Raw genomic sequence first — 15,269 nt, 5'->3', positions numbered from 1 at the left:
GATGCTCCTAGTTCTTTTTATTACTTGGGGGCATAGAGAGGGGGAGACACAGAATCTGAAGCAAGCTCTCAGCCTCTGAGCTGTCAGCACAGAGCTCGAGGCGGAGCTCGAACCCATGAACCATGAGATCATTACCTAAGCCGAAGTTGGACACTCAACTGACTGAGCCACCCAGGCACCCCTCAAACTCTACACATTTTAAAGAAAGGACTGGCCCTTGACTGGTTCTTGGGAGATAACCTCTAAGCCCTTAGAATATCCTGACTGATAAGAGTTCATTATATAACAGAACTTGGACCACATTAGATATTTTATGTTAACAATGCAATAATGGTAAACAGCTGTGTTTGTTCACCTAGGGCCCTGAGCTATGCTGTTTGACCTCTGATGATGGAAATGAGGACTGACTTGTTAAGGTCAGTCATTTGGGAACTCTTTGCCACCCATAATAAGAACCTTGGACATTGGGGTGCCTGGGTGGCCCAGTCAGTTAAGTATCCAACTCTTGATTTTGGCTCAGATCACAATCTTGCGGTTCATTGGTTAGAGCCCCATGTCGGGCTCTGCACTGACAGTGTGGAGCCTGCATGGGATTCTCTGTCTTCCTCTCTCTACCCCTCTTCCACATGCTCTCTCTCTCTCTCTCAAAAATAAATAAACAAAAAAAAAAACAAACAGAAGTGTTTAAAGGAAAGGAACCTTGGGCATCAAGGTTTAGTTAAGTTTCCCATTTGGCAATACTTGATATGTGTTGTCACCCATCATGACTGGGAAAGTTAAGTGCTGTCAGTGTGACTCCATTGGAGGAGGATAACTGGAAGCTTATGCCTGGTTTCTCCCAGACTCTACCCTGTATCTTTTTCCTTTGTTGATTTTAATCTTGAGTCCTTATGCTGTAAGAAACTGTTAACTATGAGAATAACAGCCTTTCTGGGTCCTAAGAGTCCTTCTAGTGAATCATCAAACTTCAGAGTGGTCTTGGGGACCTCCAATACAATGATACTCAAAAATATTGAGGAAACTGGAGTATCATAAGTCTGTTGATAATGATTCCCTTTGCCTAACTTGTGTAACCTTCTGTAATGCCAAAGTTCAGTAATTTTAGTGATGTTAATATCCTACAGGTAGTGTTAAAGAATAATTCATCAGAACTCCTAGTTAAATACATCAGATAAAAAACATGAGATTGCCTGCACTGCCTCCTGAGGCCCCTCATAAAATAATAGTAAAGGAATTACAGAGGGCATAAGCAATAGAAGACTTTCCTTTGACCCTTTAATTATAAATATAGACAATTAGGGATGTCCTAGAACATGAGGAAAACCACTATCATGGTCCAAAATGAACAGATTAACTGATCCCGGGGCGGGGTAGGGGGAGAGAGAGTTGGGAGGGGTGGAAGACATTAAAAGAAAAGAAAGAATTCTAATTAATATGGATCATTGAGGACCAAGCAAGATCAAGGAAAACAAGATATCTAAATACCTTTTGGGAAAATTTCAGAAGGTATAAGTACAAAATAAAAGTACAAAGAGACCATCTTAAAACCAAAAAAAAAAAAAATCTACAAAAGAATGGCATCAAATGTTCATCCCAGCTAGAACATGAAGTGCTTGGAGACATTGTGACAATGTAAAATGATTCTAAGATAAAATAATTTTAACCTAAATTCTATGCCCAGCCAACTTTCTTTTAAGAATTAGACCACAATAAAAATTATTTTTACTACCTGTGATCCCTCACTGGAAAAAAGAAAGAAAAAAAGTTCTCAAGGACATACTCAAGTAAAATGAAAAATGTTTCTATAAAGGGGGGATGTGGGTTTTAAGAAACTGCAGTGAGCAAAGAAATGGGAATATTTTAACTATATCTTAAATGTTTGTTAATTTGGCTGTGAAACATAATGGAATAGCAAAAAATAAAAAAAATAAAAAAAAACACTTTTTAATTTTTATTTATTTTTTAAATGTATTTTAAAAGACAAAGCATTATTAATTAAATTCTGGAAGGAAGAAGATTTGGATACAAAGTCAACAAGCTTGATTTAATAGACACATGGGAATTTGGCCCCTGCAGATAGAGAATACACATTAAGCACATATGAGCACAACTGAATGAGACAGGATAGGACAGAATAACATAATATTTTAAATGGTTGAAATCATTAAGGCATATCCTCTGAACGCAAGGCCATAAAATTGGAAGACGAAAGTGTAGTCCTCTACAAAATGTGTCTTTTCAGAATTGTTAATGCCCATTATTAATTTATATACCATAAAACTAACCAATTTTAAGTGTACAAGTTTTGTCACAATTATACAGCCATGTAACTGCCACCATAATCGTGACATGGAATATTTCTCTCATCCCCAAAGATTTCCCAGTGCTCCTCTATGATCAGTTCCCTCCTCCCACCACCAGTCCCTAGTTTCCACTGATCACTTTGTGTCACTGTAATTTTGCTTTTCCCAGAGTTTCATATAAAGGGAATCATACATGTTGTCTTTTGTTGGCGATCCTTTCACTCAGCTTAATGCTTTTGTGATGTATTCGTATTGTTTCTTTTATTAGTAGTTTTTTCCATTTGGTTGCCTGCTGGCATTCCATTGTATGGATATACCTCATTTTGTTTGTCCATTCACCATTTGATGCTACATTTGGGTTTCTTTTCAGTTTGGGCTCACAACAGTTGCATACAAGTCTTTGGATGGAGGTGTGATTTTATTTCACTTAGGGAAATAACTAAATGTGAGATTTCTGGGTCATTTGGCATGTGTATGTGTAACCTAAGAGAGACTGCCAAACTGTTTTTCCCAAATGGTTTTAACATTTTGCATTTCCAGCAGAGCTTGAGAGGCAATTACTCTCCATCATGGGCAATAAGTCATATTGTCAGTCGTTCATTTTAGCTTATTCTTGTGGTTGTGTGCCTGTTCAGATCTTTTGCCCCTGTTTTTGTTAGGTTATTTCTCTAAGTTGTAGGAATTCTTTATATATTCTGGATGTAATTCCTTTATGGGCTGTATATTATACAAATACAATCCTTCAGCCTGTGGCTTAACCTTTGTCTTTCCTAAGAATGTGTTTGAAGAGCAAAAGTTTTTAACATTAATGAAGCAAACGGTATGAGTTTCTTTTATTATGTATTGTGCTTTTTGTGTCCATCTAAGGGATATTTATCTAACCCAAAGTCACGAACATTTTCTCCTATGCTTTCTTTTAGCACTTCCATAGTTTCAGTACTTACATGATCCATTTGCATGAAATCCTTTCCTACCATGTGAAGGAAAGGTCATGGTTCTTTTGTTGTTGTTGTTGTTTCAAATAGATATCCAACTATTCCAGTACTGTTTGTTTAAACGAGTATCTTTTCTTCATTAAATTATGTGCTCCCTTTCAAGAAAGTGATTTGACCATGTAAATGAGGGTCTAATTCTGGCCTCTTCATCCTGTTCCGTTCATCAGTATGTCTGTCCTTTTGTGAACACCTCCTCGATTACTGATTACTGTGGTTTTATTTTACACCTCATAGGTAGTGTTAAGTACTTCCATTTTGTTTCTTTTTTCCAAAATGATTTTGATTATTCTAGATTCTTTTTATTTGCATATAAATTTTAGAATCAGTTTGTCAGTATCTACAAAAGGTATGTTGAACTTTTGATTGGAATTACACTGAACTTATAGATTATGGAAGAATCAATATCTTAACCATGTTAATAAGTCTCTTGATGTATGAATGTGAAATATCTCTCTATTTATGTCTTCTCTAATTTTTCTCACCGTTGTTTTGTAGTTTTCAGTATACACGTCTTGCACATGATTTGCTAAATTTATCTGTGAGTATAAATGTAAGTGTATTTTTAAATTTCAATTCTTATTTCATTTCTAGTATATAGAAATAATTTTGCTTTCATATTAGCCTTGTTGGCCTTGCTAGACTTGTTTTAGTAGTTTTTTTATAGATTCCTAAGGATTTTCTCCATAAGTAATCATTGCACCGGCAAATAAAACAGTTTTACTTCTTCTTTTTAAAGGTGTGTATCTTTTATTTCTGTTTTCTTTCACTGGCCGGACCCTCTCGTACAATGTGAAACAGAAGTAGTGAGAGCAGATGCCCTAGCCTTGTTTCCTAACCTTAGGAGAGAAAATGTATAGTCTGTCACCAAGTTTAGCATTAACTATAGTTTTTTTACAAGTTATCTTTCTTTTTTTTTTAAGTTTATTTATTTATTTTGAGAGAGATAGAGAAGATAAGCAGGGCAGGAAGAGAGAGAGAGGGAGAGAGACAGAATCCCAAGCAGACCCCACACTGTGAGCGCAGAGCCCACAAACTGGAGCCATGAGATCATGACCCAAGCCAAAATCAAGAGCCAGACACCCAACCGACTGAGCAACCCAGGCGCCCCTACAGGTGTCTTTCTTAATAGAAGGAAGTCCACTTCTATTCCAGTTTTCTGAGAGCATCTATCCTGAATGGTATTTACTTTTTTCAAATGATTGTTTTGTGTCTGTTGATAATGGTTTTTCCTTTTTAGTATGTTGATATGTTGATTTACTTTGATTAATATTTTCAAATGTTAAGCCAGACTTGCATTCCCAGGATAAATCCTACTCGTCCAGGATATATCTCCTATTTAATAGATTGCTGGGTTTAATTTGCTAAAATGTTATTAAACATAATTGTGTCTGTGTCCATGAGGACAATAGTCTGTAGTTTTCTTATAATATCTGTGTCTAGTTTTAGTATCAAGATATTGCTGCCCTCATAAAATGAGCTGGGAAATGTTCTTCTCTTTTCTGGAAAAGCTTATGTAGAATTGGTATTATTTTTTTCTTAAATGGGTTTGACTTTACTTTGCGAGAAGGTTTTTAATTGGGACTTCAATTTATTTAGTGATATAAAACAATTCAGGTTATCTATTTTTTTCTTTAGTTTGGTATGGTGGGTTTTTTTTGTCTTTCAAGCAAGTTGTTCATTTTCTCTAAGTTATCAAATCTATTGGGATAAAAATGATCATAACATTTCTTATTATTTTAATGTCTATAGTATCTGTATTGATATATCCATTTCCATTTTTATATTGATAATTAATATTTTCTAATTTTTGTTTCTGGTCAGTCTTGCTAGGATATTGCTTTCATTGACTTTCTCTAAGTGTTTCCATTTTTTATATTTCATTGTTTTCTATGCCTATGTTATTTTCTTCCTTTTATCTGTGTTGTGTTTTATTTTCTCTTTTGTGTGTGTGTGTGTTCCTCAGTTGAAACTCAGATCAGTGTTTTGAAATTATACCTCTGTTTGAATATAAACATTTAATGCTGTACATTTCCCTATAAGTACTGCTTTGTCTGGGTCCTGCACATTTTGGTATGTTGTATTTTCATTTTCATTCAGGTCAAATTAATGTTTAATACACCTTGTGGGGGGGTTTTATTTCACTTGTGGGTTATTTAGAAAAATATTGTTTAATTCCCAAATATTGGGGGATTTTCCAGATATTATTGATTGAATTCTAGTTTAATTTTATTCTTATTTGGAACATATTTGGTATGATTTCAATCTTCTTGAATTTAATGAAAAAAAATGTTTATGGCCCAGAGCATAATTTATCTTGGTGGATGTTTTGTGTATACTTAAAAAGAATATTTTGTTGTTGTTAGATGGAGTATCAATGGGTAAAGTAAATGCCAATTAGGTCAAGTTTGTTGATATTATTGCTCAGATCTTTTATATCCTTACTTCTTTTCTATTTGCCTGTTCAATCAACGACTGATAGGGCAGTGTTGAAGTCTCTAACTCTGCTTGTGGGCTTGCCTAGTTCACCTCTTAATTCTCTCAGATTTGTTCAATAATTTTGAATTTTTGTTGGTAGATACATACACATTTAAGATTATGTCCCCTTGATGATCTGATCCTTTCTCCCTGGAACTATTCCTTGGTTTGAAATCTTCTTTGATATTAATATAGTCACTAAAATGTTCTTTTGATTAGTGTTTACATTGCCTAATTTTGAAAAATCTTTCAAAACCTATCTTTGTCATGATATTTTAAATGGGTTTCCTGTATACAGCATATATGGTTGGTCTTGGTTTACTATACCTATTAGTTATTTAGTGATTACTCTATTTGAAATATACACCTTTACATTATTTTACCTAATCTTTATTATTTCCTTTCTTCTGCTTACTTTATTTTTATTTATTCTTTTTAATCTTCATTTATTTATTTTCTTCTGATTTCTTAGAGTGGAAACTGAGGTCATTGTTTTGAGACTTTCCTTCTTGCATAATATAGGCATTTTGGTGCTATAAATTTCCCCCTACATGCTGCTTTAGCTGCGTTTCACACATTTTAATGTGTCATGTTTTTATTTCAGTTAAGTTCAGAATACTTTCTCATTCCTCTTTTGATTTCTTCTTTGATCCATGGATTATTTATAAGTGTGATATTTAGTTCTAAAATATTTGGAGATTTTCCAGATATCTTTTTGCTGTTGATTTCTAATTCATTTCCACTGCAGCCAGAAAATGTACTTTGAATCTTCTCAAATTTAATTGAGACTCACTTTATGGCCTAGAACAGAATATAGTCTAGCTTGTTTAGTGTTATGGGTGCACTTGAAAAGATATGTATTCTACTGCTGGTTGATAGAGTGTTATTGTAATGCCACTGGTTACACCAAGTCAGTTGTTAGTGCTGTTGTTCAAGTATTCAAACCTCTGACTCTAACTTGTCTGTCCTCACAGTTCTATCAGCTTTTTCTTCATGTGTTTGAGAGTGTGTTATCTGGTGCATAAATATTTAGAATTGTTATGTGCTTTTGATGAATTGACCTCTTTCTCATATCACTCTTTGTCCTGGTAATATTCATTGCTCTGACATATATCTTGTCTGATATTAATATAGTCCTCCAGATTTTTTTATTAGTGTTAGTATGGCATATCTTTTCTTACTGTTTTACTTTTAATTTACTTATATTTTATATTTAAAGTACATTTTTTTGTAGACACCATAAAACTGAGTCTTGCTATTTTATTGTCTCAATCTTTGCTTTTTATTTGGATGCCTAGATCACTTACATTTAATGTAATTATGGAAATAATAGGATTAAATTTACCATCTTGTTATTCGTTTTCTATTTCTGTAAGATTTGTCTCTTCTCGTAGTACTCTCTTTCCCTTTTTTTCTGTCTCCTTTTGGATTAATTTAATACTTTTAAAGCATCTATTTTATCTCCTTTTTTGGCATGTTAGCTATAAATCCTTTTAATAGTCATTTCTTATGGGTTTATAGTGTTCATCTTTAAATGTTTAAGAAAGAAGGAGACAGAGCTGTCAGCGTAGAGTCCCATGTAGGGTCTGAACCCATGAACCATGAGATCATGACCTGAGCCAAAATCAAGAGTCGGATGCTCAACTGACTGACCACCCAGACATCCCCATAGTGTTCATCTTTAATATACACAGCCTAACTTAAAGTAATATTATACCATGTGTGCTACATATAGTATAAGAACCTTACAACAATTCTAGTTTCATATCTTCCCAACAAATAATCCCAATAAAATGATAATTGCTCCATTTCAATATCAGTGTTTCAATCCCAGAGAAGATTTGAAGTGGCCTTGCCTGGGTTCCATGATTATCCCTAAACAGATATGGACAGAGCCATGAATATTTGGTTAAACCTGAATTCCTGCAGCAGCCCTTCTAGATCTTCACAGAATTGGGAAGGAGCTCACCAAAAGAACCTAAGAAGAAGAATGCAAAGTGCACTAATTAGACAAAACTTAGAGCTATCATAGACCGCTACAGGCAAACATATCACATTACAGATTGGCAGGTAGAGAATTCTCACGCACTTGCTATAAATTCCCAGTATATTTTGCTAACAGTACTGAACGTGGCCACACAAAGCAGAAGCAGGTGAAGCATTTCTTTATATGACATTTTCCTTCCCCTTGTATCCCCCAGGGCACACAGCCACCAGTGACACTCTGTATTCTTGTCAAGCTGAAAAAGAAGCCAAATATTCCACGACCCTTTTATATTTGACTTTCATCAGCACTCTGGAAAAATTTTTACGAACAATATAAGCACTTCTGTGTAAGGCAGTTTCTCAACCTTGAAACTATTGACATTTTGAACCTGATAATTCTTTGCAGTAAAAGGGGCTGCCCTGTGCATTGTAGGATGTTTACCAGCATCCCTGGACACTACTCGCTAGATGTCAGTAACTGCCTCCCCAGTTATGACAATAAAAAATTTCTCCAGATAAGGCCCCCAGGGGAACACTCCTACTGTTGAGAACCATTGGTTTAAAGGGATGTTTGCAAACATAGGGATCTACAGTTTCTTGACCCCAAATCAGCACCAGCTGATAGGGGAAAAGCAGAATCAACATTATGTACCATCCACCCCTGTTCCATATCCCTGCAAGCCCATCTGCACTTAAGGGACCCTGTCTGTTGTTCCCACTGCAAAAACAGCTCCAGCGCCTGGAAAAGAACAATGCCCAACCACCACCATCGCAGCCGATGTTAAAAGAATAAGCGAGTAAGTGGATGGATTGATGGATGAATGAAAAGAAAACTACAAAGATTATTCAGTGTCATTCTGGGGAAAGGAGTGACACAGATACAGAAGAAAAGGGGTTATTTTGTTCTTTCACTAAAAATATCTATATATTAATTTTATCATAATTTTTACTTTCATGATTTAGAAAATGTTAACTGTTTTATTTCTAAGCACTTGAAAGTCTAATCAAACATTTTCTCTTTGATAACTATGTTTTTAATTTTCTGGCTTTTTTTTTTTTAAGTACACATGTGGACTTTAGTTGACCTTTTGAATACTGTATCACCAAGTCCAGAGCTTGATTTCTTTTTCCTTAAACTTATGAGCAAAGAGCCATAATGTGAGTGATTTGTGAATGGGGTTTATGTTGGGAAGAAAATGTACTTAGCACAAAAGTAACCTGAGTCGTCACATTCAGTTATGTTCATTGGGCTTAAGGGCAGGGCTTGGAGTGCAGGCCCCATCACATCTCGAGCCTGACAGAGCTTGGGTGAGCGTGGACCTCCCAGAACTGTATGCTGAGAAAATGGGTGAGATGAAGCTTCATCGGCATGATTCTGGTTACTCCTGTTTTGCTTTGTCAAACTGAGATTTTCTGAGCAGGACGAGAGGAGGGGGTGGTGAGCTAGGTGCAGTGAAAAACCTCCTGAGGGAGGAACAGGTGTTTGGGCCTTTCTGCTTAAGGCAGACAGAAGCCAAAGGGCAAAGGAATAGAGCAGGGAGTGTGGAAGGAAAAAGATAATTTGTGGGGACAGCTGTTGTTTCTGTTTCTCCTCTGCCACCAGCAGGAAGTTGGATCAGATCCTCCCTCTTCAGGGAAAGCAGACACCTGTCCTGCAACAGGGAACCAGCAGAATGAAACTGTCCAGCGCCTGCCCGGTGTGCCACCACCCCACACTCCTGTAGAATTCTTGTCTCTTCCCCTCACTCTATCTGAGAGGGAAAGGCCCAGCCACCTGGGTGTCTTGAGATCCAGGTTCCAGGAACCAGAAGAGCCTGGCTTGCAGAGTGAGGTCATTTATTTACACAATGCAAGTGATGCGCAGAGATGCAGAGCAATCCATCTGCCTTAGCGACCAAACAGATTCCCTTCGCCTCATCCTCCTGCAGAAGCGGTCAAGGCAGGGAGGTTGGGCGAGGTGACCTTCCAGAACTGAATCTTTGCTTCTAAAAATAGAAGCATCTTTGGAGACTCGAGGAAGGGAGGGGAGTCTGTGGATGTTGAGGGCAAAACCTGGACTCCCCAGAGCATTGTCAGTATGAAACCGTATTAATTAGACACAGACACCCAGCTCGATAACCTTAGGTATCAAAGAAATGGAAAGTAAATGAACTGGCTTTTTCCCCCCCTTTCTGGTAACTCCTTGGGCTATAAAGGAGAAAGAGAACCATGTCGTCCGACCTATTTGAATGGCTGCACACTGCCTGAGGAGATGTCTTCCCCAGCAAAGGGAAACGGGCTCCTTAGGGACACACTAAGAGAAGGCAAGAGCTACAGCTAAGTGGGAACCCCCAAGACCAGCAGTAGGGGGTCACACCCATTTCTCCCTGTGTAGAGACTACAGAGGGCTCTGTCTGAGGCTGGGCAGGGCCAGGCGAGTATCTGGGTGTGTCCAGGGCTGTGGAGGGCATGCATGGGGTCACGGGGTGGCACTCACAGCCTTCTGCAGGGTCCTTGTCTAGAGCCACATAGTAGGGGCAAGGTGTTTCAGGATCCAGTGGAGCCGTGTGTTGGTCTACATACATAGTGCGTGACCAGGTTGTGTGCAGTGCTCTGCTGGGTGGAGGGTTGTTGGCTGAGTGTGTATGTGTGCACGTGCATGCACTTGTGTGTGTTTTGGGATGCGGGTATTTGCAGGAGTGTGTGCAAGTATGACAGCAATCCTGAGGGGACTGGGTAGGGGAGTGTGTAGGGCTGTAAGGGAAGGAGGCATACAGATGGTGGCTATTTGGAGACTTTGCCCTCATGTGGGGCCTGTGGGGAAGACTATGGGGGAAGGGCTATACGAAACAGGGAGAGGCTGTGTGGGGCTGTGTGTGGAGCATGTCTGCGCCGCTGGTGGGGCTTTGCAGTCCTAAGGAGCACTTCTTTGGGTAGCTTTGTCCTGGGGGGGGCCCTGGGGGATTGTGGTGGGAATATGAATGGAACCACATGGGAAATAGCCAAGGCTCTGGGGGCTTCATTCCTGGGGGCTGTGCAGGGCCGCAAGTGGCTAGATAGAGGGTGAGGCCCTGGACGGCCTCCACAGCTTTGCCATCTGAGGACAGGCTATACTTCCTTAGGGTCTGGGGCTCCCAAAGTCCAGGCATTTGTTCTCCTCCTTGTGGTTGACGTGAAGCAAGACATAGCAGGGATTCACAAGATGAGCCGAGGACCAGTGGTGTCCCTTCCAATGCTGTCCTGCAGCTGGTCCTTATGCGTGCCAGGCTGAGGACAGTTTCCAATGAGTCCGCTTGTGCTTTCTCAACAGGACAATGTGGATCTTGGAGAGCTGATGTTTTCCCTCTGCTACCTTCCAACTGCTGGCAGGCTGACCATCACCATTATAAAAGCGAGGAATTTAAAGGCAATGGACATAACAGGAGCATCAGGTGGGACATTCTCAAATTCAGACTTCCTCCCATGGTTCTAATGTAGTATTTATGAAGTCTCTAATAGAGTAATAAGGTGCATAAAACCAAACTACCTAGGTTTAATTCCTCTCCTAGACCTCATGGCTGTATGACTTTGGGCAAGTCCCTTAACCTGTCTGAGCTTCAGATTCCCCATCTGTAAAATGAGGCTAATAATAGTATCTGGCTCATTGGGTTATCATAAGATTAAATAAGTTAGTGCATATAATGTCATAAAACAGTACCTGGCACATATGAAATGCTACCTAATGGGAATAGTCATTAATCTCTTGTATGTCTTCTTCACCATAGTTGTGAACTGGACCTACAGTTTACACATGCTGACACAGCTTATCTAATTGGGTCTTTCTTCAGATACAAGTAATCACCATCTCAGGCCTATGGAAGATTGAAAACAATCATATATCCTCCTACAAGGCCTGTCAATGAACTATGCAGTTTGGTATTCTAACCATATTCTAAACCATAACAAGAAAGCCCTGATATGCAGGTCCTACTGTACACATTCCCAAGCAACTTCTTCAGGGGCTCCCAAAATGTGGTCATAGAACACCCAGTCCACTGGCTGTTGATCACAGAAATCAATGGACATCAGATGCAGTATATTCTGCTTACTTACTGGCCTCCAGTATTTTTCCAAGAGAAAAAAAGATGTGGCCCCTTCTGGCCTTTCAGTGCCTCCTGGACAGTGTATGGGGAGTCAGGGAAACACGTGGTTGTGCAGGCAAGGAGAGAAAGAGAAGTCCCCATGGAGCAGAAGGATAGTGAGGCAGAACCAGAGAAGTCCCACCTGAAGCAGAGACCAACCTTGTCACCTGTCACCCTATGCCAAGGTCATGCCATAAGCAAGCTTTGTCCTTTCCCTGCTGTGCTGAACTGCTTCCCCCTTTGCAACCCAACTTCAGGCAGCTCTGGGGCTTGAAGCCCCTGTACTCCCCAAAGCTGTCCCTGTCATCTAGGCATTCTATCTGTCCCTTTCCTAAAGACCTGATGTTTAAGAAGAGACTGTCTGGGGTGGTTCAGAGTCGGGGCCTTCAGCCCATTTTTCCTGCCTTGGATATACCTTTGTATCTCTCCCCATTGCAGCCAGGCAAGTCTGGAATTCTAGCTGGAACATTTTCTAATTTGGTAACAGATATTTTCACACTATTTTTAAATTCCACACACTTTGAGGAGACAGTGTCCTGTGCTTTTTCTTGAATGAATGTCTTAATTATCCTAACTGTAGTCACTGCCCAGGCATCTTATTAATTAAAATCCTCAAACTCCAGCCCACAGGGAGGTAAGGGAGTTCTGCATCCCGTAGTCCGTGGAACTCCACAGTGATGGAACTGCCCCCTACATCCACATGTATCCTCTCAGTACCCCCACTTCTCATGGTTGTACAGATCCCTACGTGAAAGTGTCACTGATGTGTGATGGCAGACGACTGAAGAAGAGGAAAACATCCACCAAGAGGAACACTCTGAATCCCGTTTACAACGAAGCCATAGTCTTTGACGTCCCTCCCGAGAACATTGACCAAATCCACTTGTCCATAGCCGTCATGGACTATGACCGGTGAGATACCTGGAGCTTTTTCTCAGGGCGGAAAATGTCTCTTGTGCCCAGGACAGGGAGGGAAGAGGGGGAGTGTGGCCACATGTTCTTAGCTGGTGTCCCAGGCTGCAGGAAATGAGTCAAATGGACACCCCGGGAAAGCTGACTGACAAGGAGTCGCCATTTTCCAAACCATGCTTTAGAGTTATATTACCCAAGTGCCTCTTTGCTCTCCACGTTTTTATTTCTTTCTCCTTCCCCATCCTCCCCTCCTCCCCACCTCATCCCCTTTCCATTCCTGCATACTCCCCAGAATCTCAGCTTGGAAAAACCTGGTTCTGCAGGTCTTAATCTTCTCCTGCGCAATCCTGCCTGGCCTTCGTGGGAAGATTCCACTCAAAATAGCAGAGTGATTACTTTAGCCACACCATCAACATTTCTAAATACATAACTCTGTTATTTTTTCCCTTCTCCAAGTGTGTTTAATAAAGATCATTTCCATCCACTTAAGTCTGAAAGCAAACAGAAATGTTCTCTTGAAAATGCTAGAATCAGTATGGATGACAGGGTACATTAAAATGTATAAGATGCTCGACTTTCTAATTAATACAGCACAGAAGAGATATTTATAGCCTGCATTGTAGCCAATTGTGTATTTAAAGGACAGATTTGAAAAACAGTCATTTTAATATGCAAAGGAAGTACCAACAGGGAATTAGACATGTTAAACCAGTCATTGGACTGAAATGCAGAGTCTCTTTTTAATTGGAAACCTCCCACGTGGTCTGGGCACAAGTATAAAAAAAAATCATTCTGACTTCTAATATAATCTTACAAATATTATTTGTAGCTGAAAATTTTCCCACATACCCCTGAAATGTCACTAAGGCAGCATCAGTGCCCTGAACACCCTTTCTAGCAGATGCCTAGGTGAAACACAACTGTCTTCCAGCTCAGGGAACACATGGGTTGGCTCAGCTGCCCATGGGTGTGACAGCCCACATGGAGCAATAAACCTTATCTTGTCTTCTCTGGACGAAACACAGCACCAGTAGTGTCAGGTCACAGGAGGGGACGTTGCCCACCAACCGTGGAAATCTAGGCCAGCTTTTTTCAAGCGATTGCCAAGATTCCCGCATCAACAAATCTGATTATATGAGCTCTGCTTCAATTCAATTCTCAGTAAACTCATGAATCTGCCTGGAAAAATCCATGGCAGAATTCATGGGGCTTCTGCACACAACTGATTTTAATGAGCACAGACTCAAATGTCCTTCACACTCCCCCACCCGTGTCTTGCCATTACTCCCTACATACAAATAGGAGAAAAATTACTCATCTTTGCAGGAAGGAAAACAACAGAAAGTCCATGAGCTCGGATCGTAAAGAGTTAAAGGATGGGTCATATCATTCTAGTTACACAGGCGACTTCTAACCAGAAACTGCTAAGGGGAAAGATTGCCCCAAGGCAGGCACCTACCCAGGGAAAGTTTCAGAAATATTAGCCCTAAAGTTAAAGGAGCTAAGTATCTTTCTACAGTAGGGAAATCAAGTTGGGTCAAAGAAACAAAGGTGGGCTTGGAAGGAAGGAGGGGAGAGTGGGAGAACACACATTCCCTGAAGAGAGGGGTTGCAAGGAGACTCAGGAAGTATCCCCACCCTGCCCCCTTTGTAAGCTCCAGACTATGGCTGCCCTACCCAATACTTCTCTTTTACACATACTTGGTTGCCTCTTATAGGAATTTGAGCAGCCATTAATGCAAGGAACTCCTTTCAGATGGCCTCCTTTTCATTACATAGGTTTGAAGACCTGGAGGTCAGCCTCATTCTAGAACCAGAGTTGTCATCCCTAGCATGCATCAGGAACAAGCTAAGCCATGCCAGTGTTACAAAAGCTCAGGTGTGTGACAGCTAACCTCTGCTCTTCCTCTCTGTGCCACCAAGTACCATCTTGGATCCCAAGTTCTATTGGCTTTTAAGCTTGTCCTGTAGTTTTAAATTAAGGAATGAAAAGAACCACCCCTTGCCTAATTCCACTCGGTTTGAGTAGTTGTTGCTCTTACATACCAAAATTTTAAGAAAAAGTTATTGTGGGCCGTTTTCACAGTGTAGGTCATAATGAGATCATCGGCGTGTGTCAAGTAGGCAACGAAGCCGAGAGGCTGGGCAGAGACCACTGGAGTGAGATGTTGTCGTATCCTCGGAAGCCCATTGCACACTGGCATTCCCTGGTGGAGGTAAGACCCTACTCCCACATGCTCCACTTTGTGGAAGAATAAATGCTTTACTGTTGAAATGCAGAAGACACCAAGAGTGTGAGTGTACCGGGGTCTACAGTCACTGATGGGTTTCTCTGGTTGCCTTTTCTGAGGCCGTTGGAAATTGCATTCAGCCTGAGGTTGAGTCTGTGCTCCCCCTCTGTCTAGTGGGTTTTGGACATTGATCACTCATCCCTCACTTTGATTGTCTTCAAGAATGACTAAGATTCTCTGATTCCATGTCATGGCTTTGGGTTGACA

At 40.1% G+C, this 15,269-nt stretch overlaps 1 protein-coding gene across 3 annotated transcripts in view; it reads left to right on the top strand.

Annotated features, from left to right (window-relative positions):
• Positions 1-15,269, top strand: part of SYT9 (synaptotagmin 9) — a 201,959-nt gene that overhangs the window by 133,430 nt on the left and 53,260 nt on the right. Inside the window, exons 4-7 of one of the 3 annotated variants that reach the window (XM_040456997.1) lie at positions 11,049-11,169; positions 12,600-12,771; positions 14,551-14,650; positions 14,858-14,978. In XM_040456997.1, coding sequence (XP_040312931.1) covers positions 11,049-11,169; positions 12,600-12,771; positions 14,551-14,650; positions 14,858-14,869 — 405 coding nt within the window. In that variant the 3' untranslated portion in view covers positions 14,870-14,978. Of the gene's footprint in view, positions 1-11,048; positions 11,170-12,599; positions 12,772-14,550; positions 14,651-14,857; positions 14,988-15,269 lie in introns of those variants that run through there. The other 2 variants (XM_040456996.1, XM_040456998.1) reach the window with 2 other exon arrangements.

Source organism: Herpailurus yagouaroundi, unplaced genomic scaffold, assembly GCF_014898765.1.
Source record: "Herpailurus yagouaroundi ecotype Mexico unplaced genomic scaffold, PumYag 218, whole genome shotgun sequence".
In the NCBI taxonomy this organism is placed as follows: domain Eukaryota; kingdom Metazoa; phylum Chordata; class Mammalia; order Carnivora; family Felidae; genus Herpailurus; species Herpailurus yagouaroundi.
Note: the sequence above shows the minus strand (reverse complement) of the source record. Positions and strands in the feature narration are given on the sequence as shown.